Source organism: Sphaeramia orbicularis, chromosome 14, assembly GCF_902148855.1.
Source record: "Sphaeramia orbicularis chromosome 14, fSphaOr1.1, whole genome shotgun sequence".
NCBI lineage: Eukaryota > Metazoa > Chordata > Actinopteri > Kurtiformes > Apogonidae > Sphaeramia > Sphaeramia orbicularis.
Genome location: NC_043970.1, coordinates 12,189,381 through 12,215,829, shown reverse-complemented (window position 1 = coordinate 12,215,829; position 26,449 = coordinate 12,189,381). Strand labels below are relative to the sequence as shown.

General features: G+C 39.6%; 1 protein-coding gene, 2 long non-coding RNA genes and 1 pseudogene across 5 annotated transcripts in view; all 4 read right to left on the bottom strand.

Moving 5' to 3' along the window:
- Window positions 1–4,477: 4,477 nt before the first annotated feature.
- On the bottom strand, window positions 4,478–6,360 carry LOC115433263 (zinc finger BED domain-containing protein 4-like; annotated as a pseudogene).
- Window positions 6,361–13,705: 7,345 nt separating this feature from the next.
- Window positions 13,706–26,449, bottom strand: part of dpysl3 (dihydropyrimidinase like 3) — an 81,242-nt gene continuing 68,498 nt past the window's right edge. For 2 of the 3 annotated variants that reach the window (XM_030153723.1, XM_030153725.1), the window contains exons 13-14: window positions 22,627–22,798; window positions 13,706–15,053 (exon numbers count right to left, since the gene is read on the bottom strand). In XM_030153723.1, the coding sequence (XP_030009583.1) occupies window positions 14,959–15,053; window positions 22,627–22,798 (267 nt within the window). In that variant the 3' untranslated portion in view covers window positions 13,706–14,958. The remainder of the gene's footprint in view (window positions 15,054–22,626; window positions 22,799–26,449) is intronic. The other variant, XM_030153724.1, reaches the window with a different exon arrangement.
- On the bottom strand, window positions 15,184–16,061 carry LOC115432759 (uncharacterized). Its single transcript, XR_003937244.1, has 2 exons — window positions 15,862–16,061; window positions 15,184–15,500 (listed from the first exon to the last, which is right to left on the bottom strand). It is a non-coding gene; the product is annotated as an uncharacterized LOC115432759 (long non-coding RNA).
- On the bottom strand, window positions 16,611–19,016 carry LOC115432758 (uncharacterized). The gene is made up of 2 exons (XR_003937243.1): window positions 17,324–19,016; window positions 16,611–17,091 (listed from the first exon to the last, which is right to left on the bottom strand). It is a non-coding gene; the product is annotated as an uncharacterized LOC115432758 (long non-coding RNA).

The following is a 26,449-nucleotide window of genomic DNA, read 5'->3' as shown; positions in this document are numbered from 1 at the left end:
GGCCATCCCCCCACCTTTCACCTCCGGCTGACCAGGGGCCCCGACCACGCTGGAGCAGAGGTCCACCCCCCACCCTCCGCCTCCGGTTATCCGGGTAACCCTTCTCTCACCTCTCTCTCCATCTCTCCCTCTCTTTCTTCTCCCCTCTCTTTCTCTCTCCCTCTCTCCCTCTCTCTGTCTCTCTTTGTTTCTCCCTCTCTCCTCCCCTCTCTATTTCTGTAACTTTCTCTCTCTGTGTCTCTCCCTCTCACTCTCTCTCTTCTCTCTCTCCCTCTCTCTCCCACTCTCTCTCCCTCCCTCTCTCTCCTTCTCTCCCTCTCTCTTCCTCCCTTTCTCTCTCGTCTTTCTCTCTTTCTCTCCCCCTCGTTTCTCTGTCTCTCCCTCTCTCTTTCTGTCTCTCTCCCCCTCTCTCTCCCTCTCTCTCTCTGACCCCCTCCTCCTGTATCTCTCTCTCTCTTTCTGTCCCCCTCCCCACCCTACTCTGTCCCCCGTCTCTCCCTCTCTCTCTCTGTCTCTGTCTCTCCCACTCTCCTTCTCACTCTGTCTCTCCTCTCTCACCCTCTCTCTCCCTCCCTCTCTCTCCTTCTCTCTTCCTCCCTCTCTTTCTTTCTCCTCTTTCCCTCTCTTTCTCTCTCCATTTCTCTCTCTCTCTCTCTCTCTCTCTCTCTTTCTCTCCCCTCTCACTCTTTCTCTTTCTCTCCCTCTCTCTTTCTGTCCCTCTCCCCCTCTTTCTCTCTCTCTCTCTCTCTCTTTGTCTGACTCCCCTCTCCCTCCTGTCTCTCCCTCTCTCTCTCTCTGTCTGTGTCTTCCTTGCCCCCCCCCCATCTCTCCTTCTCTCTCCCCTCTTTCTCCCTCTCTGCCCCCCCCCCCCCCCCCCCCCATCTCTCCTTCTCTCTCCCCTCTTTCTCCCTCTCTGCCCCCCCCCAACTGGTCACGGCAGACGACCATCCTCCAAGAGTCTGGGTCTGCTCGAGGTTTTTCTTCCACTTAAAGGGAGTTTTTTATCTCGCCACAGTCGCACAAAGTGTTTGCTCCTGGAGGATTCTGTTGGGTTTCTGTAAATTGGCTTCAGAGTCTGGTTTAGACCAGCTCAAAATTTAAAGTGATTTGATCTGATTTGGTTTGATTCGAATTGATTTGGCTTCAGAGTCTGGTTTAGACCAGCTCAAAATTTAAAGTGATTTGATCTGATTTGGTTTGATTCGAATTGATTTGGCTTAAAGCTACAAAAAAAGCTTGTACTCTGCTGATATTTCCTGGGTCTTAGGAGGTTAAAGCTGTGGGAGACTTTTGTCATCAATTTTTCATCAAATCTGTCAAACCCCAGTCATATCCTCAGCATCACGAATCCGCAAGTCTTTCTGCAATTACTCACCTGAATCTCTTGCATCACGGTGAACAATTTCGAAGTGCCATCCACCATAAACAAACCATTTGTTTACAATCAGAGCCAGGAGGTAACTCGGGCATCTTTGGAATTTTGTTGCGACGTGCATTGTGGGAAGCGAAGGATCGTGCAACCGCCTAGCAGCGGCAGCGGCCGTCCAACCGCTGAAACGCAGAAACGGCTGGAGGGAAGCGGAGCAATTGGAGCTCCGCCTGGCAGCGGCAGCTGCAACAAACCCGACGAGGAAACGGTTTGAGCTCCGCTTCCCTCCAGCCAAACCTTCACTTCCCACAATGCACGTTGCGACAAAATTCCAAAGATGCCCGAGTTACCTCCTGCCTCTGAATGTAAACAAATGGTTTGTTTATGGTGGATGGCACTTCGAAATTGTTCACCGTGATGCAAGAGATTCGGGTGACTAGTCACAGAAAGACTTACGGATTCGTGATACTGAGGATGTGACTGGGGTTTGACAGACTTGATGAAAAACTGGTGACGAAAGTCTCCCGCACCTTTAACCTCCTAAGGCTCACAAGGAAATGTCAGCAAAGTACAAGCTTTTTTTGTTTTTTATTAAATAATTTAAAAAAAACCAACAAAAAAAAACCTCCCCCTTGAACTGCCACCTTACCGTGGTGGGGGAGTTTGAGCGCCCGAATGATCCCAGGAGCTATGTTGTCAGGGGCTTTATGCCCCTGGTAGGGTCTCCCATGGCAAACAGGTCCTGGGTGACGGGCCAGACTAAGAGCAGTTCAAAAGCCCCTATGAAGAATCAAGAAGAAAGGACTGTGATACTGCCCAGCGTGGCGCAGCCGGGGCCCCACCCTGGAGCCAGGCCCGGGGTTGCGGCTCGAAAGCGAGCGCCTGGTGGCCGGGCCTTTGCCCACGGGGCCCAGCCGGGCCCAGCCCAAAGGAGCGACGTGGGCCCGTCCTCCGGTGGACTCACCACTCTTCATGGAAACCATAGGTGCCGGGTGCAATGTGGATTGGATGGCAGGTGAATTTGTTTTTCTTTATCCCTTATTTGCATGTTTAGTGTGATTGCTCTTATTATTTTTGCTCTGATTTATTCCGTTGCATGTGTTTAGTTTGTTGTCTTTGTTTTGCTGTGTAAAGTGTGTGTTCCAGTTCATAAGTGAAGGGGAGGCCACACCCACTACCTGGGAGTCAATGAAGGAGAGACTGGACAACTGGTTAAACACACCTGCTGCCAATTAATACAGCAGTGTGGAAACGAAAGTGGGGCACACAAAGGAATAAAAAGACCACAGAAGGAGACTCCCAGAGAGCTGTGGACGACGGGCAGAGCTGTGGACGACGGACAGAGCTGTGGACGACGGACAGAGCTGTGGACGACGGGCAGAGCTGCGGACGCAGTCGGGTCCATACGGAGCTTGGATGGAGATGCGAGCGCAGGAAGTAGGACAGACAGACAGGATCGAGGCACGGACCGGGGAACAGGAGCCAGCGGCAGCGACGAGCAGGAGGCCATCGGTATAAGCTTCTGGATCGACTGACGCAGAAGACGGAGAGCCTCATCCCCTGCCTAAGATAAGACTGATCTCCAGTTTAACCTCCATGTCGCCTGCTATGTTTTTTTTTCATGAATGTTTGAATTATTTGTTAGCTCTGCCTCCTTTAAATTTTTAGGGTTTATTGCATTTTTATCTTTTTATGTGATACATTTTATTGTACACTTTTATTCTCTTGGTTTTAATTCACTGCTCACCCCTTGTTATTGAACCTGTGGTTTTAAGTTTGTCCTAGTCCCACTACTAGATGGCGTTGTCAGCATTTTTAACAATTTTAGTCAGTTTTGACATTCTTTTAATTCGCCACTCGGCCACATATATACAATGGAAATACTCAAAAAACTGAAAAATATATGGTATGTGATATGTTCTGTTACAGTTATGCTGTCGTTATGTATGATAGTACATTGTTCTGTTTCACTACTGATGCTTTTACAAAACAGAAAACTTGACTCATTTGTGGAAGCAACCAAACTGAAAAGCTTAACTGAGTTACTCCAAGAGATTATTTCTCGTTAGTTTGTGGTATAACTTAAACAGACTGAAATTCAATTCAACTCAAAGATATAATATATTTAATGTATTTTCAAAGCATGCTGTTTGTTAAATAGTAAATTTTAGGTTTATTTTGTTTTTGCATTATGTTGAACTCCTTTGAACTCCTTTCTCTACTGCCTGGTAGTTCACTCTGCAGCGGTGCATCATATTCTGTAAGGCCTCTGCATTTCACATAGGTCAATATTTACAAACTCTTCCAGAGAACACTATTTGACCATTTGAATTATAAAGGACGTCATTTGTCATATCGTTATTTGCACTATTTCACTCTGATCATTTGTACCCCATTTTGGATCCTTTACTATCAACTGTCAGCTATGATAAAAATGGCCAAATCCACTAGAGCCCGACTAATATGGGATTTTTGGGGCCGATACCGATATTGGGGGCAAAAGAAAAGCCGATATCTTGATATACATAGGATATATACTGTACATCAGGGGTGTCCAATCCTGGTCCTCGAGAGCTACTATCCTGTATGTTTTAGATGTATCCCTCTTCCAACACACCGGATTCAAATGATAAGCCTATCATCAAACTCTGCAGAAATCTGATAACGACCATCAGGTGTGCTGGAATAGGGAAACATCTAAAACATGCAGTATAGTAGCTCTCGAGGACCAGGATTGGACACCCCTGATGTACATGAACATAAATTCTTATAATACTCAAAATATGATTGAACACAAAGAAGCAGATGACTACTAAATTAAAATAATGAACTTTAATTAGTAACACTGTCAACTGTAAACCCATTGATAAATAAGAAATGGCAAACTGTAAACACAATAATTAGTAACAAAAGGCAAACTGTAAACAAAGATAAATAACAAAAGGCAAACTAATGCAAACTGTATTTCCAGAATACAGTGTAAATAAATATAAAAAAAAATAAAGTTGCTCAAATCTCAAACCATAAACATGGATAAATTTAAAAAAGGCAAAATTGTAACTGTAAACAATGAACTAGTCCACTTCTCCCAGTGTTGCAGTTTTGTAATCAGTACTGCCAATTTAAAAGCGGCAAGTTGTAATGCAAAAAGTACAGTTTTTCTGCATTCTCTCCTTTGACGGAGCTCCTCTTATCATAAATGTTGCCAGTTGTGCTGAACACCCTCTGGCTTGGCACAGAGGAAGGAGGGCATGAGAGGTATCTCCTGGCCTGAACAGACAATCCCTGGAATCACTTGGAGTTTTCATTCCACCACTTCAGTGGGTCCCCTCTTCTTCTATCTAGGACAGGCTCCTGCAGGTATGTGTCCAGTTCCTCCAGGATACCCTTTGGAGCCTCTTCCTTACCAGATGGGCTGAGCATTTCATTGAAGAGATTGTCCAGCACACGACCAGTTCGCTTTCTTTTGGGGCTTCCTTCATCCTCGCTGGTGTCACGGTCTTGTGGTGTGTTTTGTGCTGGCGTGCCTGCATCTTCAGTTAGCCATGCTTTGGCCTGGGCTAGAGTCTCTGATGTCAAAGGGCATTCCTCTTACTGTGGGTCGAGCAGACGTGCGAGTACCACCTGTTTGGATCCCATCACCTTTGCAAACCGTTTCACCAGGCTCTCCAGCATGGTCTTGCAGAGGGTTTGAATTCCTCAACTGGTGGGTTCCTCTGACATGAGTGGCTGCTTCAGCACACTGCTGTTTGGTATAATGCAGGAGGCAGAGGCACCTGCTTTGCTCAGTTCATTGCTGACTTCCTCCAGTCGTGTCAGGGTCTCAAACAGATTGGCTGCCACATCCCACTCCTCTGCTGTTGGACACACAAAATGCCCATGGTCACTGGAATAGGTGGTGATGGCTCTTTTTTGCTCCAACATCCTGCTGAGCATGTGCAACATAGAGTTCCATCTGGTTGACACAGCCTGGAGTATTGAATGCTGGGGGACCCCAACCTCCTCCTTGGATGGCAGAGAGCCGTTGCTGTGCAACAACCGAGTGGTTGCAATGTGTGGCAATCTTTTTCATTTTGGCCAACATGTGTCTTACCATCCTCTGTGCATTGAGCCCATCGTTGATGCACAGTTGAAGCGTGTGGGCAGTGCATCTCAGATCAGGAATCTGTGCCATCCTCATGCCTTTCACAACATTGGCACCACTGTCCCTCAGTACCAAGTGGACACGCTCTGTGTCAATATCCCATTCTTGGAGCATGGTTAGAAAGACCTGGCTGATGTACTCCCCTGTGTGGGACCCTGACATGGCCTTTACATTAATCCAAGTTGAATGCTCTTCCAGGGTTGATCTATGAAATGAGCAGTCAAGCTCATGAGTATTTTGGTGGATCCAGACCAGCAGTCAGTTGTGAAGGAAATGCAGTTTCCAGCATTGTCCTCTGAGAGAAGTTCTTTGATCTTCCCTACAACTTTTGTGTATATTTTAGACATGAGCTGAGGTGTTTTTAAATACTTTTCACTTTTCATTTGATACCTCTGCTCTGCTTTTGCCAGCAATCTTTTAAATCCAATGCCCTCCACAACTGAATAAGGGAGAATATGTGTTGCAATCATCTCCATGATGAGTTTGTCCATGTCCTTTGACCTCTTGTCATTTGGTGCCCACTTTGTGCTCTTGTCAGATGCTTGCACAATCGTGCACTGTGCTGGCTGTGGTTTGGTGCTTTTGCCTGTGCCATTTTTGCCTGTGCATCATCAAATGCCTCTTTGTGATTTTGTTTTAGGTGTTGCCACAAATGTGTGGTATTCTTTGATTTGCAGGTGCTGGAGCCCTGGCTAACTTGCACACTGCATATTTTGCATCTCGCACCTGTGGAATCTTTAGTAAAGTGGCTCCACACTTTACTCTTCCCCTCTGCCTGAGAAATGAAAATATATACATTTAATGCATTTTGGTTATTAGCATAGGATTTGATTCTATAGTTGGCCATTTTAAAGTAAAATCAAGCGGCTACATTTAGCTAAAAGTGATAATACATAGGCTAATGTGAGGTGTTTTTAAACTAATACATTATGTGTTTTTAAAAGGCTTATTCACACACAAAAACATCTTACCAATATCAGTTAGTCATATTTACTCGCTAATGAAAAGTTCCATCAGCAGCCACTGGGTATTTGCAAACAGCTCAAAAATAAATGCTGAAGCAAACATTAAAAAGTGAAAAAAAGTTGTCTACAAACAAAATAAGAAATAATCAAAACATGTATCACGTTATCAGACTTAATACAAGCGACTAAACTACATTTTATGTAACAATGTAGCTGCTTTCAAAACATGCAATACATAAAATTACAACTAAATACATTACTTGGAACCTTTTCAAAATTATTTTAATGAAGACATTAACTTATGAATTTATGAGCCCCGGTAAATCCTGCGTGACAGTATGAAGTGAAGTGGGACGCTGCATAGTAGTCTGATATTAATGATGGACATGGGAGTTAACAGTTGCATATATGTGTATTTCACAAAGATGCAACTTACATAACTTTAAAACACTGTATAATAGTCTGATATTAGATAATGGTGGACATGTTGATTAACAGTTGCATATGTCTTTGTTTATTTCTCCGAGATGCAACTTACACAACGTTAAAACGCTGTCATACGCTCTCTAAAACTTGCGTGAAAAAAAACTAGAATGTTCTCTTTGGCCCAGGCAGTGTGTTTCCACAAGGACGTTTTTCTCATGGGGCACTAAAGTGTAGTGTTACATTGTTTTACAAAGTCAAAATAAGTGCAGTTTTTCTTTCGCCGTTTTCTCTCCTTCTCTGCTGCAGCCGAGTGAGTGTGAGAGGTGCATTCACTGGTCTGTGTGCCGGTATTCAGGCAGTGTGCAGCACAGACACAGGAACGGAGCCACAGAATCTCCGTGCAGCAAAAAAATGAAATTAATGTATCGGCCACATATTGACCGATGTTGATTAATCGGTGATAGGCTATAATTGGGCTCTAAAATGCACACATTTTGTAGTAATTTCTGTATATGTTTTCTGTAAAGTATGGATATTTTTACCAGAGGCAGGTGCCCATGTCCATAAAGCATTCCATATTTTCATACTTAAGTCTTTGCAGTTGTAAAAATATCAGATATTTCTTTCAATCCCTCTCAACCAGTCAAGTTAAGACTAGTTAAGGTTTACCAATGACATTGCAGATGAACTGGTTAAAGCTATGAATTATGTGATATATTTATAACACTAATAAACAAATATAAGAAAAGTTTATTTGTAATAGAAGTAAATGTTAAAGTCTATTATAAGTGCTTGTAAATGTCTAATAATCCAACAATAAATATTTTTATGGTGCTTTATTCACACTTTTGTAGTCTCTTGAATACCTAAGCCTGTTAATAAACATCTTATAAGGACTAATAATGGTCTGATTACTTAATAACAAAAAGTGAATTAAATCACCTTGACATAAAGTGTTACATCTTGTTTTGCCGATCTGCAGAAGATGCAAAAGGCTTTTTCCTTCATTGCATTAGTTTGTGAATAACTATTTCATATGTGATTGATGCAGGAGAAAGGCATCTCCTAAAGCTGCACAGCCATTGGACTTTGATTGAAATTTACTATATTGATCTCTAATACTTTATTTTAAGCTTCATAATAATAACCTACTATATATAAATAATTTTTGGAGGAATGATGAATAATAGTCGTGTGTTGTATTATGTAGTTTAGTGCGTACAAACATCTGTAATATATTTTGCATTCATCCATTGGAGCATTTTGAATCCTTCTTAAAAAGATAAAACCTATATTTCATGATTATCAAATACTTTTAATATTTGCAGATGCAAAAACAATCAGTGTTTATCTGTACCAACACATATGGACAAACAGTAAAAGGACATGTCTTTATACTTTACTTTATACCAAGTTATAAGCTGCCTCTTTACGAAGTGTCTGAAGAAATGTGACAGAGAATCAGTTGTGGTGAGGAACTATTTAATACCTGCTGATCCACTAATCCTATCAATACATGTAAATAATTGGTATAAAATGCAGTTATTCATCTTTTCATGGTCATCAGATATGACCCATTTGGACGTTCAGAGGCTTTGTAGTGAACGTGGAAACACCATCATCTTCTACACTGATTCACCAGTAAAACCCATGGGGCTGGATCAATGACAGTGGATGGAGACACTTGGTTTATGTTCAGTTAATGTTATCTTTCTTTTTTTTGTCATCTAAATTTTGACTGGTTTTAACTAGTTTTCAGTCAGTTACAAAAAGGAAAAGACAAAATGAGTCTGAATCTGATCTTTGCCAAAAACGTCACTTTTTCTTCAGTTTTCTCTGTTTTGATATGATAACCTTTGAATTTACTCTGAGTTTTCCTGAACATCTAAGTTAAATATAGAAATATACATGATTTAGAGTGAAAAATGCAAAATATAGGGGAAAATCAGATAATAAATGGTGATAAATTGTTTAAGAAAGGTTAAATCAAGAGAAGAATTCAGTTGGGAACCGACACAAAAGTAGTTCTGGGTCTTTATGGGTTCAGTTCAATAGCAGATAATCCACTGCTCTGCTGATTAACCATTAGAAAGCAGTACAAAAGCTCTCATCTTTTTGGGCTGTGGTATGTACATACTGATTTCAGACAATGCTAAACTGCTGAAAGCCAGTGCAGTTTAGTTTATATACCAGTGGTTCCCAACCTTTTTTGGCTCGTGACCCCATTTTAACATCACAAACTTCTGGTGACCCCAGACATTCAAAACAGAGACATTCTTTTTAGAAAAATTAATTTGATTTTGATCATGTGATAGTTTGCTATACTATGTTGCAAATAAACATTAATTTTAGATGACATTTAGTCTATATAATGTATATTATTATTGACGGAGGCAGAAAAGCCAGGTGGAGATTACTGCACAAAGTGAGAGTTTTGTTTTCCTTTTGTATAGTCAGTCCAATTTGGATTTACAAGGCTGACAATTAATACTGAACAAACAATAACTCAAACTATGAATTATGAAAGAGCTGCAGCATCTGAAACTGACCACAATGAACATTTGAAAGATAAACAGAACCACAGTGCTTCAGTTTCAGCTTCAGAGTTTGAGTGAGTTAACTCAACATATATTTTTTTATTAGAAAGTTGTAGTTTTTTTTTTTTTTTTTTAATCAATTACTACAAATTTCAGGGGACCCTATTTGAATTCCAGGCGACCCCATGTGGGGTCTCGACCCAAGGTTGAAAAACACTGATATATACCAATGGAATTCAACTTGAGAAACAGTGTTAGTCTTTCAGGAATACCTCCTGTGTAAAACTGCATTAGGGGTTTTTGTGAGAGAAGTGACACAACATTAGCCTCATAGCCTCACAATTGCCTCTGTCAAACACTATATGGACAAAAGTATTGGGACACATTGAATTCAGGTGTTTCTTTTCTAACAGAGGTCTGGGATACAAAACAATAATGACAAATGTCATGATAGACCTTTAAAGAACATTAACACATAAAGATCCAAACATCCACCAGTGACCAAAAGCAAAAAAAAACAAACCACCTAACCCTAACCCTCACTCCACAAACGAGTCTTTATTACCCAGAACCTGATTAGCATAACCTGGGTAACCTAATGGTGCTAACAACCAGTTGTCTCATTAGGTGGCAAGTACACTTATTTAATAATAAATAGTTTTATCTTGTTTGTCCTCATACTTTCATGTGTTTTTATATTAAAATGAATTTTATAATTAGAGGAAGTTCTTTACATCAACATTAATCATACATATTTATTCCAGAAATCTTATCAGGATGATATATTCCAAAGAATAAATTACTATCTCGTCCTTTGATCCATGGATCCAGATTTAACAAAAATTTAAACAAAAAATTTATGTATATTAATACAGACCCAGACTTGTGGTTCCAATGATGTTTGATGATTTAATTAATTAAAAATGGATGCAACCACATCTGCCATTTTAGAGCTTTAACTACTAAATTTCACTTGATATATTATTATAGAAATTGGAACTAGAATCACATTTGGACGGTATTTTTAAATAACTTTTAGATTTAAAATATTTGATAGAGAATAAAAATACATGATATTTAACATTTAAATGAATTTTCGAATACATTGGGTGTCATTTTTAACCTTCAATGTCTATTAGTTGCCTTATTGTGTCTTCCATGTTTCCAGGTCAGTTTGAACAGTTAGCGCCCCCTATGGACATAACATGGTCTCAGGGGGACACCTAGTGTTTGATTAATGCAAGTACATCTTTTTAAACTACGGTTTCTAATCAGTTCCATAAATATCCTCCTGGGACCCAGTAAGTAAACATTTTGGCCATTTTACTTTCAATAATTGCCTTAATTGGAAACAGCATGATGCAACAGTTTTTAACATGTTTAACCAACATACATTTAAATACATTTTTTTCACTGCAGTGCTTACAAATAAAATAAAGTATTTCTTATAATAGGTCACATAAACAGAGCTTGTTTCCCCTAGAATCTACAGTTCTGGATCTTTTTCAATTTGAATTCCTTTTACCCTTGAAGTTAATTCAGTGGCAAGTTTCCAAAATTCTTCTATCACTGGGAAATTCCATCGCATGTTTAGAAGATTTACACTTTACATCTCTGACATCTGGAGGAAATGTTCCTGTCAACTTTATGTAATCTGTAAGAAGTGTAGTATGTCTTGTGAAATATACTAAATTGAATTGGCCTATGTTTTGTGGAGATTAACACAGTCTGTGCCTGTTCCAATAAATCCTGCCAATCTACCTCCTCATAAACGCAGTCTAGGTCTGTTTACTATTTTCCTTTTGTAGATGTTTTCTCATAAACAGGTAACTTTTAATTGATGATACCATATATAGAAGATGCTATCATTTTTGTTGAACTGCATAATTTGTTACGTAAATGGATTTCAAGAGGAGTTTCTTTTGGGATATCTGGGAATGTTTCTTTAGATTTCTCCTTAACCCAGTCCCTAATTTGTAGAAATCTGAGGAGACTATACTAGGGAAGATTGAATTTTTCATTTAGTTGTTAGAAGTTAGCAAATGTATCATTAATGTACAAATCAGCAACTGTTTGGATTTTTCTTTCTTTCCACCTCTGTAATGCTGAGTCAGCAATGTGGTGTGAGGGGTTGGGAATACCGCACAAAGGTGTCCTTCTAAGAAAAGAAATATTTGTATCCAGAAGTGAGTGAGATTCTCACCAAGCAGCAAATGTATTCAGTATTATTGAACTGTTTGTGAGTGTAGCTAAACATTTTATTGTAAATGGAACATCCTTTAAAGGCATAGACTTCATCTCATGTTGTTTTTGGTTTTTTTTATTGGGACCCATCTAACATCACTGTTCTCTGCATGGATGTTTTGTGTCTTTGTAGATGTGCACATGTGTATATGATAAACAGAATATGGTTAAAATGATTATTTATCTTATGACATTTCAGGTTGTGTTATCCACATTTTTCAGAATACTTTGTTGATGTAAACATTTTCATCATGTAATTTATTAAGAGGATCAAAAATACTAATATGAATACTAATACTAATATTAATTAGAAAAGCACTCAGAGAGTGCAGACCTCCACCAAGGCAGATCTGCCCCCCCCCCCCCCCCTGCCCCATCAGCACCAAAATGTAATAATTTGTTCCTTGTAATTTCCTTGAAATTTCATGAAAATCCATTCATGACTTTTTGAGTTATCTTTTGCTAACCAACCCACCCACCCACCCACCCACCCTGGCAAAAACATAACCTCCTTGGCGGAGGCAGTAATGATACTAATACTCAACGGTGGATTTATGTACATACTGGCCCATATCCTTGGCGCAATGCCCTCCCCCAGTTAAAAATGTGCAGGAAAAAAAATGCCAGAGCCAGGAGTCAAAACCCAGTCAACTGCATCTTAGGCCAAAGTATTATCTACAGAACTAAATGTCTTTAGTACTTTAGATCGACCTATTTTCTGTCTCATTGTCTTCATTCTTTTTGGGCTTAAGACAACTAAGTGTAATTGTAATAATATTCTGCCTGTTACTAAATGTTTTGTGTATTTGTAGATCCACTGTGATCTGTAAGTTGTAATGCACGTGTAAATGATCAACTGAGACAGAATATTGTTAAAATTGCAACTATTTTAAGAAATTTCAGGTTGCTCATGTTCACATTTATAAAGGTTAGTTTGTAGGTGTAAACATTTTCATAATGTAATTGGACTTTTTTCACTGTTATTATTTTACTAGTTTGGCCTATTTGGACGACACGGTGGTGCAGTGGTTAGCACTCGTGCCTCACAGCAAGAAGGTCCTGGGTTTGATTCCAACACCAGTCGATGGGGGTGGGACCTTTCTGTGTGGAGTTTGCATGTTCTCCCCGTGTCTGCGTGGGTTCTCTCTGGGTAGTCTGCCCTCCTCCCACCATCCAAAAGCATGCACTGATAGGTTAATTAGTTAATCTAAATTGCCCATAGGTGTGAATATTAGAGTGATTGTTTGTCTCTATATGTCAGCCCTGCGATAAACTGGCGACATGTCCAGGGTGTACCTTGCCTTCGCCCATAAGTAGCTGGGATAGGCTCCAGCGACCCTAGTGAGGATAAAGTGAGTTCAGATAATGAATAAATGAATGGCCTATTTGGGATCATGTTGGTCTGCATGTGGCCCCTGAATTAAAACAAGTATGACACTCCTGCCCTAAGCCATTTGTTATTGTAAAACTGAAGAATGAAAGAGTCGTCAGTCAGTTGCAACTCATGTTTATTCAGGAAACAAATCATACCTCCACAACACACCTCACATTTGACCTGCCATCTCTGGGTTTTGATACAACAGTAAAAAAAAAAAAAAAAAAAGAAACAACATAAAAAAATAACAAGGTTGTCAAACTAACATAAATACAACAAACCACCAGTGTGCCCATCACAGAATCTGACCCAACACTGCCTCAGTAAAAATGCCAACTCCCTCCCTCTCATGCCTACAAATGTGACAAAATAAAAGCTTCCCTTGCTGCACCTTTAATCCTCTGCCTTATCAGAAAACAGCAGAGATATGAATTTATCTAAAAAATAAGAGCACCGCCTTCCCAAACACAGTCAGATCCAGAGTGTTTCAGAGACACATTGTATTAGTTCTGGTTTCATATGACTAAATTGGGTTGGTAAGGGAAACGTGGTCTGTTCCTTTTCTTAAATTAGAGCCCATGATGAGGAATGACAAACCAAAGCCTGAGGTAAAAATACTGTTATCTGTAAGCAGGTTTTTGTTACATCATCATCTCATTGCATCTGTTTTTTTTGTTTTGTTTTGTTTTTTTTTAGTACTTGCCCTTTATCGCAAAGCTTATCGTTACAAGTTACACTTAAGCTGCGGGTGACAGCTGAGTTTAGTCTTGAAAAAGGTTTCCTTCGTCTTCCACCGTTCTCCTCATCAAGATGATTTTAAAATGACATGAAAAGGCGATACACTACAAGCCAATGCAAATGGACTCTTTGTACAGCTCTGATAGAGTGCAGGAAATAAAAACTGATTACAGGGATAAATCATAAAAAAAAAACTCTTTCACATTTATTTTTTTTTACTATTTTGTCTCAAAATCTTCTTAAGCAGATTTGCCTTTATCTTTCCTTTTTTTTAAAAACATGAATAAATATGCAATCAGTACATCATGGGGACGGTATTCATCAAGCATCTCAGAGAAGGGGAGGGGGTGCAACAGGATCATGGATCACGTCACCGTTGTCAAAGCGGCCCATGCAGCTCCACGTCCCACATCACCTCCTTTCTCTCAGGTCTGATGAATACCTTCAGCTTGGTCCAGTAAACCCAAACAGGCTGCAACAACATCATTCACAAAGCTACATCACATCTACCATATATACAATGCCACCTAGAGCTAACCAATGGTACTGCATGGTATTACATGACTAGTGTGGGATCTAGTGTTTATGTTTTGCTGACTATGGAGAGAGCAGGCTACTGAAAAACAGGGTGACATTGAAAGCCAAACAGGATGAACCAACCATAGCATCATTCTGAGAAAAGCAGTATCCGTTTTCCTTCAAGGACAAGTTTTATTTTCTGTTTTGAATTGATGTAAGAGTATGCACTTTTACTTCTTATTCAGCGTTGTGGTATGGCTGGACCTTGAAGCTAAACTGAACATATTTGTGTGTATTTTTTACTTAGAGGAGATGAGGTGAACATTGTTTTTGTGTATTGTACTCTGATGTAAATCACACTCTAATAGCAACACAACACCTTTAAACACTCCATTCTGGTCCAAGGATTCAATTCCCCAGGAAAAGGGACACTGTTCTCATCTGAGCAAGGTAGCATTGTGACAGGTAAGGCATGAGGATTCAGTGTTTTGCTCTTTTTATTTTTTTTTAACTAATCATGGTCTTCTGCATCCTTTCGCTTCCCCTCCTCCTTTACTCCTGCACTCTGGCTGCTGTCGTGTTCTGGATGCACAACCCCTCCCCCTCCCCTTCCCATTCCCCTTCTTCTCCTTCCAGGCAATTTAACTGAGGGATGTGATGTTGGAGCGACCACCAGGGGGCACTACGATACGCCGGCCAGCAGGCCTGATGGGGATGTCGTCTGGGGTGGGGGGACCTGGAGAGGAGAAAAGGAGAGAAAGATATAAGGAGTTACATGGAAAGGAAGTAATGACATCATTGGGTAAGGAATGGAAAGGAGAAATGCAAACCAGAACAACAATGGAGACACATTTAAGAAGATTTTCGGGGTTTGTACTGCTGCACCAGTGGACAAACCAGGAGGAACATATAGAAAGGTAAATCTTTAATGACCACCTCAAGTATAATCGAAGTGTTGCACCTCATATCTATATCATACTGTTCATTTCTGACAGTCTAGCACATTGAACATCTTATTTATCTCAGGCAGTTTTGCACATGTTATATACTATTTACCTCTAACAGTTTGCACCATTACCCACATATTACACATTTATGTAAAAATATGTTTTTCTCTTTTTTTCTCTCTCTATATTTTTATCCTCATTTTCTTTTGAATGCCATTCTTAAATGCCACTTTGTTCTGTTTGTTTTAATTTCCTGGTTAAATTATTCTATTTCAATTTTTATACATTTTAAATTCTCTTGGCATTCAGTGTGGACAGCAAAGTAAGATTTTCATTGTACTGGGAAACCTGTTTCTTTACCGTATACATGGCAATAAAATGCTTTGAATTTTGAATCTTAAAGTGGAAAATGAAAAGAAGTGGGGAAATATCCATGAAAATAGGTTGTCACTGACCTACAAGGCTCTTCTTGGATTAGTTCCATCATACCTATCTTGTCTTCTTCAAAGAACCAACAGCCCTTAAGCCCTACAGAAATGTGATATTTATCATCTGAATGTTTCCAGGGTTCAAACTGAAATAAGGAAGCCCCTCTACCTGGAATACTCTTCAATCGGAACTGAAAATACCAGAACTCATCTCAATTCAAACTTTTCATATTGTCTTATTGAATAGAAAGCGAGAATCCTTTGGACAGTTGTTATGTCTTTCAATTGTTTGCTGACCTCAACCAAATCTTGTACTTTGACAAAACTTTTAAAGTGTAATGTAGTTTAACCTGTTTAACCCTGACCATATTTTCAGGGGAAAAATGCCTAAAAAGACATACCCAAAGTAAATGAAGAATTACTTATAATACTTGTAATAATAAGGTTCATATGGATGTTCTTGGTGTCTATGGACATTTAGAGACCTCACAGAATCTATTCCCATTGTCTAAAATATTGTATCTATTACTATGCCTGAGTAAACTGCAACAAACTAAAAGAGAAATTAGAATTTTTATCCTCGCCTGTTTTTTTTTCGGCTGGATTGACGATGATATGCATAAATTAACTGTTTGTGTCGGAGATTTTTAATAGCGTATATTTCATCCCACAAAGATTAAAAATTATGTTTGAACATTAAAGTTTGCACTAAAATACACTTTTGATGTACTTTTATTAACATTAGGGTCTAAACTTTGAGCAAAAGTTGAAAAAAACATCCATTGTCCTGATTTATTATATTTTTATAGTAGATGAATATTAATGTAATTTTTTCGGCCCGCGGGAGGGCTGATAGGGCTAATTAAAAAAAAAAAAAACTCTTATTATTTTGTGTTGTTACTAAATTATTGCCTGTTTTTTCATTTCTAAATGTATTGATATCACTGATCTTTTAAACTGTTTTTCATTATGGTATAGTGCGTGCTGCTTGACCTCTTGACCAGGTTGCCTTTGTAAAAGAAAGCTTGAATATCTGCCTTCATACAGTAAAAGCTTATGCAAGTCTGTAGTCAGGACAACCTCATGTATGAGCCAATACATTTTACTGTGTCATTTTGAGCTGATTTCAGGTAATAAGGTCCTAAGGTGCTGCAGGGATAGTCTGGTCTGATGGAAGTATTCCTCTGGAGTAACAGTGAGTACATCCTGTGTACAGTGTCAGGCCTGTCATTCATCTTCCTTCAGTGATCTGTGTATTGTTGCTTTGACAGTTCACAGCTCTGCACGAAAGAACCACAACTTCCAAGATACAAAAAAAAAAATACAGGACAATGTCACAGGATCCTGCACTAAACTAGCAAGAACTAACCAAACAACCCACATAACTTGGACCCCTATTCTACAGGGTGTCCCATAAGTCTCCATACATAGGAGACATAATACATTCCATACATATATGGTTCTAACATGTATTTCTTTATATTTCTTCTTTATAGTTCTTCAGCAGTGGAGGACACGCATTGAAATGTGTTCCCGACAAAATGGCAGTCATATAGAGCATATTATATAAATAAAAATGGTTTATGTTAAGAAATGTTTATTTTTCCTATGTATGGAGACTTATGGGACACCCTGTAGAAGGATAGTGAAGGGTGTCAGATGCATCTACAGTTGTGGAGCTTATGGAATGTAGAGATAGATCTGACTATAAGAGACTACAGAAGGGTGAGGTATTTTTATAGGCCCAACTTGAAGCTAGTATTGTCCCAGTTCCCTGCAGCAAAGGCCAAGTGGATTGTTCCAATGGCTTTTGGATTATCACTGAAACTAAGCTCAGTAGCTAAATAAATAAATAAATAAATAAATAAATAAAAAGTCTAATTCACTCATGTTTTGTTTGGCTAAATAATTTTCACAAATGAAACCAATATGATTTCTGAGCCTTAAATGCAACCTGTAAAAACTAAACACTAACATTAGACCCTAAAACTCTTAAACTAAACCACAGTCACATGACTTGAAGGTCAACACCACTAGTCTCACATATTGTAGTGAGATTTCAAACTCAGCTCTTCTTTCATCGTATGACCTTCCCACCAAATTAACTCTATCTCTAGAAACATTTCCATTAAGTCAGCCCCCTTTTACACCAAGGTTGAGAAAAATATTATAGTCATGAATGTGTTATCAACAGAGGTAGATGCACAATGAAAAGGATCATCCCTGTCTGCCTCCACTTTCTTGTGCTCTTTTCTAGCATTTCTGAAACTCATTGGATGACCAAATCACCAGCACACACTAATTTTTGTTGGAAAACTACTGCATATTATTATTATTTGTCCAGAAGTTTCCCAGATGTCTCCATTGTTAGAAACTTTTCTATCCTCTCTTTTCAGCTTGTAAAATATGACACACAACACACATCAGGTCAAGGGAAAATTTTTTGGTCTTGACAGGTTCTGGACCAAGGTATGTTTTTCTGTAAAACGTTCAAACACTTCAGATTCTGCATGCATGCACCAGTACCTATTCCATGTTCCTGAAAAGATTATTACTGGGAATAGTTTATTACTGTGGAGAGGATGAGTGTTCATGTTCAGTATGATGAAGTTCAACGTCCATGACAACCTCTCATTAAGCCACTTTTAATGACATAAAGGCCTCAACATTCACTAACAGATGCAGTACTTGCAAATTTAGTGCAATTTATAGAGCAAAAATGTGAAAATCTCTTAGAGCTATAGTGCTTACTAGTATTTTAGCATCATTAAGGCACAATAATTTCTTATCAGCGTATTGTATTCCAAATCACTTCTGCATGTACTACTTGCCTATGTTCAAATTTACCTTGTGATGCCCTAATTTGGTCAAATCACAGCAATTTCCAGACAAGTAGGGAGGTTAAATCTGGTCAAAATCTGTCAAATGCCACCTGGACACTTCTACTGCTACTGCACAACTATTCCACGGCTCTACTCTGTGTCTCAACCTGGATATTTGGAAAAGAGGCTTCACTTTTCCATTACATCATGTCACAGTGGCAGCTCATCTACATCTATATTATAGAAGCCAAGTAGCCTCTGTGTGCGTGTGTGCATGTGTATCAGCTTTATAACTGAAAACTGGACAGAACTAACCTGTGCCTTTTGGAGTACTAATGTATTTTGGGTCAAGGATCAGACAGGCGAAAACTGCATATTGATTCGACCAATACTTATGGAGTTATTACTTTTGAAAAGTACAGTGGGTTTACAGGCGGCCTGTAGAAGAGTCCATTCACAGCAGCAAAGGAGAGGGGGGTTAGCCTGGTTCTTACTCTGGCCCGGTTCCACTGTGCTGGTCAGACCCGACCCCTTAACATCCTCCTCCGGACCCCCCACCCCACTGTAACACGGTGACAGACCTTTCTGCACCAACTCCAATCAAATGGACCTGACTTCAGCGGATCTACATCCGGACACCACACACACACTAACAAGTTCATTGTGGCCAGGTTCCACTCCACCAGTCCCCGGTCACAGCTGACCCATTAACATCCCCTGCGGACCCCCCCCCCCCTTGCCATTACACGGTGACAGACCTTTCTACACAGACTCAGACGAACCGGAGTTCAGATCCACTCACAGGACCGGAAGTGAGTCACAATAAATCGTCATCTTCAGTCCTGTGTAAAAGTCTGTGGTCCACGTCCATGTCAATACTAAACTAAATGAGGGCCATTCTATTTCTTCTAATCTGTGTGTTACACCAGCAAACTTAGTCAAGTCATCAAGTAATGTGAATGTGATGAAGTCAAACTAATGATGTAAAACCTTTTCAAAGACATATTTAACATCACTATGAATGCATTCTTTTCGGTTACTTGGGATTTCAATACATAACAAAATGAGGGCCTTTCTATTCCTTCTTAATCTGCATGTTACACCACTAAGCTTATACAAACGTTGCATAACTTAGGACCAACTTCTACAAAAACTCTGCTCCCCATTTTATCAACTCTACTGCTTCCAAAACCCAGGGATTCCCATGGGCCAATGCACTAGTTTATACATATGGCTGCAGAAGAAATGTTTATATTCTCAGATTCTGGAGTTTTCCCTCTTGATTTGGGCTCCTGCACCTTTAAACTTGTGTTAAAAATAGGCTTTTCTCAGATATTTAAACCAAAAAATTTACAGGAAAGAAAATATTTCATTTAATTTAACTTCTGATTTGATTAATTTCCACCCGATGCTCAATCAATGTAGATGTGAATCTACATTTTATTCCCCCCAACACATAAGACTAGTTTCCAGGAATCCACATGAAGCAGAAGTGCTGTTACAGTGGAAATTGGTTTAATACTTTTTATTTATTTCTGTTATTAGTCTTGTGCTGGTGCTTTCTGTTGAGGGAAGATAAAACAGATGCAAAAAGGATTTAGAGTCTTTCCTTCTGCTCTTTTCCCATTTGCTAAATTAGAGAACTCGACATCACAAGTCTAAATACATCGAGTTATTTGTAGAATTAAATATTCATTTGCTGTTTTTACTTTACTGTAATATATAGTAGCTGTGTGTCATTCTCTTCAGGCTTGTGCTGTGAAGAACAGTGTTTGGGCTGTCACACAGCACAAATAATTATTATTACTTTATTACTTTCCAGGTGGTAGCAGTTTCTGCAAGACACATTATTATTGTCTGTGATGTATGGTATGTGTCACATTTTGAACAAACCATGTGCTGAAAAAGTGCTGCTGAAATATTAACAAAAGAAGCTCCGGTTTGACATAAAGCACGGTGTTTCCAAAGGATGAGCCAGGGTGTCTGCTGCAACAAATTACCACTGAGTATATAAATGGAAAGTCCAATGATGTCAGGCCATGATAAACTGGATCTAAGTAAACCATCCCATCTCCTTCCAGACAAGTAAATCTACTCTGCAGGTGGTGGCCCTGGAGAAAAAACACAAATACTGTATATAGAAGAGTGAGTCATTCTGAGGGAGGACATTCATACTGTACATATACACAAGAACCCCCATGCACAAATAGTCACGTTCTTTAACACACACACGACCATTACAAGCCTGGGAAACCAGGAGCAGTCCAACTCCCTTCTAATTTATGTACCTCATTGTAGAAATTCTTTCCAGTGGAAGTCATCATCTTTTTTACATCCATGTGGAACCACACATCAATTATGCTTGTAAAGACAGGTTGCAACAAAGCCCCAGGCTAAACATCATTCTATAAACTTTCATTTTAAAATAACAGAAATAAATTTAACCCATAAAGACCCAAACATCCACCATCAACCAAAACCATCTCCTGATCTAAAATGTTTAATACCTTTTGATCCACTAATCCTATCAATGTGTCATCTTTTCATGGTCATCGAATATGACCCATTTGGACATTCAGAGGCTCTGTAGTTACCGTGGAAACACCGTCATCATCTACAATGTTGATTCACCAGTAAAACCTACAGATTTTGATAATGACGGTGGATGGAGACACTTGTTTTTATGTTCAGTTATTGATATCTTTGCTTCAGTTTTCCCTGTTTCCAATATAATAACCCTCAGCTTTTATGAACATCTACATGATCAGTAAATTAAATATAGTAATGTACCTGATTTTCACTGAAAAAAATTCAAAATACAGATGATAGAAAGGTTAAATAGAAGGAAAGATCCATTTGGGAACTGTCACAGAAGTAGCACTGGGTCTTTATGAGTTAATTTAACCAAGTCATGACCCTGAAGGAAGTCACAGTCATTCTTCGAGTTACTGTGTTTCTGTTTCTTTCAGATGTTGTACGTACAGTATGTGCATCTGTTCTACGTGGTTGCTCTCATTGTTATAAGGTTCCACATGTACTGTGTCAGGAAGGGACAGAATGACGAGCTAACAGTTTTTGCTGCTCTGGTGATAACAGTGGAAACACTGACGATCTGGTTTGTGATTTCACTGTGTACACACAGTTTCACTGTTTGGTAGCCTGACAAAAACAATTTTGCACACTTGTTTTCTAAATCTCAGCTAATCCAGTGTTGACCTTTACATATGGACATAATCAGAGTGTCATTCAGCAGCTCTGCATAATCGAACAGATGTGATCTCTCAAATACAATAGGATTCCTAATAGACCGTGTCCAGATGTTTGGAGTGAAGTTATGTGTAGGGTACCATGTTGGGCCTTAGGTCAAAACATGATTTAAATAGAGAAATGTAACCACAGATTATATTCCAACGGAGCTGCCGGTCCAGATCTAAAAGTCCTCTAGAGCAATTATAAGGGGAGTGTGAAATACTGGAACAAGTTAGATGTTAGAGTTTTGTTGGAGACTGAAGGGAAATATTTAAGAGGTGAGTCAGTGAAGGGTGACTGATGTAACAGAGTTAAGAAGATTAGGCACAGTATAAATGAGAGCAGCTAAAATTGCAGTCTGAAGTTTCACTTTGCCTTAACCTCTAATCATGCTGATTCAAAAACAGACAACTTTGACAAACTGTACATAATAAATTCAGTATGACACATTAATCCTAATTAAACTTAACTAGACAAATTAATGACATGCACAAACAAACTGCCATATAAACACTGGATCATGTATTTAAAAGAGGCATGATAAACCACAGGAAAAGGCATGTCAAACTGTCCATGAAATAAATTATGAAACACAATAATGAGAGATTAGGTTTGTTCACATGCTTGTTTTGTCTCCGCAGACCCTCAGAGATAAGCACTGTAAAACAGACCGTTCATGGAGAGCAACAACATGCTGAGACCACACGACATGTTTTACATCACAGCATGGACAAGTACCGGTGGTGGTGTACACACTCCTTTTGATCCGACTGCACACAGCATAAATCAGAGCAAACCAAAGTGGATGAAATGTAGGACTGGGTGACAGAGAGTGGGGGGTTGTATTAAGAAGCTGGGCTCACCGCAGGGTGCAGGGTTACCTGCTAGACTAAATCCAGACTGGTGCAGGTTTCTGACAGGCTGTTTGGTGGGAGAGGTCCGCGCTGAGGCTGAGGGGGTACCACCACGGGACATGGAGAATTCAGACACAGGGCCGTCGTACATTCCCCTGGGTACTGCCCTCAGGACGGCCAGCTGCAGGACAGACGGACAGAGACAGAAGACAGAGGTGAAAACACAGACTGACACGTAGTATTTAGTAACACAAAACATCCATCCATCCATCCATCCATCTTCTTCCGCTTTATCTGGGTCAGCCTGAGTAGAGGCCCAGACTTCCCCCTCCCCAGCCACCTCTACTATTTCCTCCAGGGGGATTCCCAGGCATTCCCAGGCCAGCCGAGAGACGTAGTCCCTCCAGTGTGTCCTGGGTCTGCCCTGGGGTCTCCTCCTGGTTGGACACACTCGGAATACCTCACCAAGGAGGCATCCGTCAGACATCCTGAGCAGATGCCCAAACCACCTCAGCTGGCTTCTCTGGATGTGGAGGAGCAGTGGCTCTACTCTGAGCCCCTCCCTGATGGCCAAACTCCTCACCCTATCTCTAAGGGAGAGGCCATCCACCCTGCGAAGGAAACTCATTTCCATCACTTTGATCCACGATCTTGTCATGTTAGTCACAACAGCTCATGACCATAGGTGAGGGTAGGAACGCAGATCGACCAACAGACCGGTACAGCATCTGCAATACTGCCCACGCTGCCCTGATCCTCCTGTTGAGCTCTCATTCCAATCTTCCCTCACCTGCAAACAAGACCCTAAGATACTTAAACTCCTCCACTTGGGGCAGTGACTCTTCTCCAATCCGGGAGAGGGTACCCTTTTGGCCTCGGACTCGGACACAAAACGAGTTATGTATTATATGGTTTCTTGTGTCACTGTGGAACTTATTCAGTTTTTATGCTTAGAACCAGATGTACACATTTACATTAACATAAAAAATAGGACCAGTGGCCCTGTAATGGCATGTTCTATCAACAATCAATAAAAACTTGAATTTGTGAGGTTGTCCTGTGGTCTTGATGCAGGAGATCAGTCAACCAATAGAAGTGGGTGGTACCTTCACTGGAGGAGAACTCAAGACATTCAATGAAAAGTCCATATATGATTTCCTACATAAGGAGCTACATACAAAATGAAACTTGACCAATAGTTTTGGAGAAGAAAATTTTTGAAATGTAGACATTGGTGACCTTTAGTTAGACCCTTCAATGTCACTCAAGGTCAAAGGTCATGAACACAAATGAAAGTCCATATATGACTTCCAATCAGTGCTCAATAGTAACTATATTGATATCTCGAACCATTACCATGTTATAAACCATCAAAATATGGCCCATTATAAGTAAAGGCAAAATTTGAAGATTTCAAAAACTAATCAAAAATCTAAATTTTTCAAAACTGTGAACAAACTTTGTAGACATTGTCCCATGGAAGCTATATATAAAATTTGAAATGAATCCGACCAATAGTTGTGCCGGAGAAGATGTTTGAAGAAACTGCTAATGAAGACCACGACTACGACGCAGTTGACACTGGCCTTCACAATAGCTCATGGTCTATCAGTTGGTTAGAAGGGACACATTATACACAAAGAAAGCAAAACCTTCAAAAACAATGGAGCTCAAAAGGCAGTATTTGCATATTTCCAAAGCAAGATCTGAATATTTTGCTGTAACTGAGTGTGTCTGTCCATCAGTCTGTCAGTACCATGACTCAGTGGAACTTTGGAAGCTCTGTCCTGCTTTGAAAAGAGACATCTGTGAAATGAAGAAGGCATAACAGCAACTTCTACCAAGATAAACAGCACACTGTTACTACAGCTCCAGCATCTCATCATCAGCCAGCGGTGAATTAGGAAATGAGGAAATCTCCATGACCATATGAAAGAAGGCGACAAGCCAAAAGTAATGTCTGTTTTAAAGTGTTATAAATGAAACTGTTAAATGTGGCCACTTTTCATATGTTTCATTGACCTTTGATACTGTGGAAAATGTTTAATGATGCCAGATCTGGGACGTGGTGGGTAAGCAGCTGTGCACCACCACTCTGCACTAGAATATAATATCACATTCTATAAAAATATTTATATTTTAATTATGTTTGATCTGTCTTTACTTTAAACCTCCAGCACAATTCAATCAGTGTTGTGACTCTAACAATTCACCGACCTGGCACTGATTTGAACTAAGTGTGTGGTAGGTCTAAGAAGGTGGCTGCATCCTTTATAAAACTATGATGACAAAGCTCGGACCACCCTGGCTGCATGGACCCTTTTCACATTACAGCTTGTAACCGTAGCCAGCACCCTGCGGCTGAACCTTGGAGGCTGATGTCAGACTTAGTCTATCTCCCCCACATCCCACTTTGCTGCCTCCCTGTTTTCTTTCCATCATCACACAGTTACTTCCAGTTCATCTTGACCTCCAGAACCTTCTAACTCACTGTCCAAAAAGTCCTGACACCTGACACCTGCCTCCCAACACTCCTGATCCTCTCAGTTCTTATCTCTCTTCACTGACTGGAGTGTGTCACCTAAGAAGAATGATTCTCTAAAGCTACAAATATGCTTCCTTCCATTTAGTTTGTTTATAGTTTGGCAACAATTATGGTACTGAGCGACCACTTCTAAGGTGCTCATTGCTGCTGTTGGGTGGAAACCTCTTATGTCCAAAAGGGTTATTTTTCAGGAAAGTCACAAGCCGTTTTCAACACTTTTGATTGGTTAAATATTTCAAAAACTGTCAGGACAATGTGAAGACTGACCAGTAGAATCATTTTATGACAAAAAAACCCAAAAAAACAACAAGAACAAAAACAAAACCACCAAAAATAGCCTTACGAGGTTTCTGCCCGACATAGATGTCATTTTGTGTATTTTGCTGTAACCTTCAATGCAGCTTTTTAAAAACAACAAATGTGGAAGAAGTTCTTTACTCTAGATACTTATTAAAAGATACTGAAAAAAGTATAGCCACTGCTTCCAATTTACTGCAATAAAAGTGGAGAAAACTCTGAAATACATATAACAGTATAGTATAGTATAGTATAGTATAGTATAGTATAGTATAGTATAGTATAGTATAGTACTGTACGGTACAGGACAGTATAGCATTACAGTAATAAATAGGCCTAAGGCAAAGCAAACTGATCTTCATGTGATAGCAAATAATGTCAAGGCTATTACAACATTCTAATTTCAAATACAATAAAAAATTTTAGTAAACAGTTATGTGACATTATGGCGCCTTTTCCTCACAGTCCAGTCTCCTTTACTCATCTTGATCCTGTTGTTAAGTTGTTTTCATCCTGTTACATTAGTCATGTTTGACTGTTTCATTGACAGTCTTTTTGTGTCCTGTCTATCTGGACCTTAATTTTGGAAATTACACAGTGATATGGATCAGAAATAAATGATAATTCAGCTCAAAATGCATTAAGCCTTTTGCAGTTTTTCCACTGCCAGTATGAGCTTGATTTGGAACAATTTGTCTCAGTTTGTCCAGTGTATTGCATTTCCACTGCAGGTATGATACTCCCTCAGCATGTTTGGTTGTCACAGCAACACTGTGTAAACTACTGCGATGTTGTTTTCATTATCACTGCAGCCATAAGTGATGCAACAATGAAGGAAAGAATGAAATTGAATATAATTTGTGAAACAAGTGGTGCCATGCACAACAAACCCCACCTCTTGCACGTATTTCACCCATTATAAGTAAATGGGAAGATTTTTTAAAAATCATAAAAAATTTTAACTGTGACCTACCTTTCCCAAAATGTAAT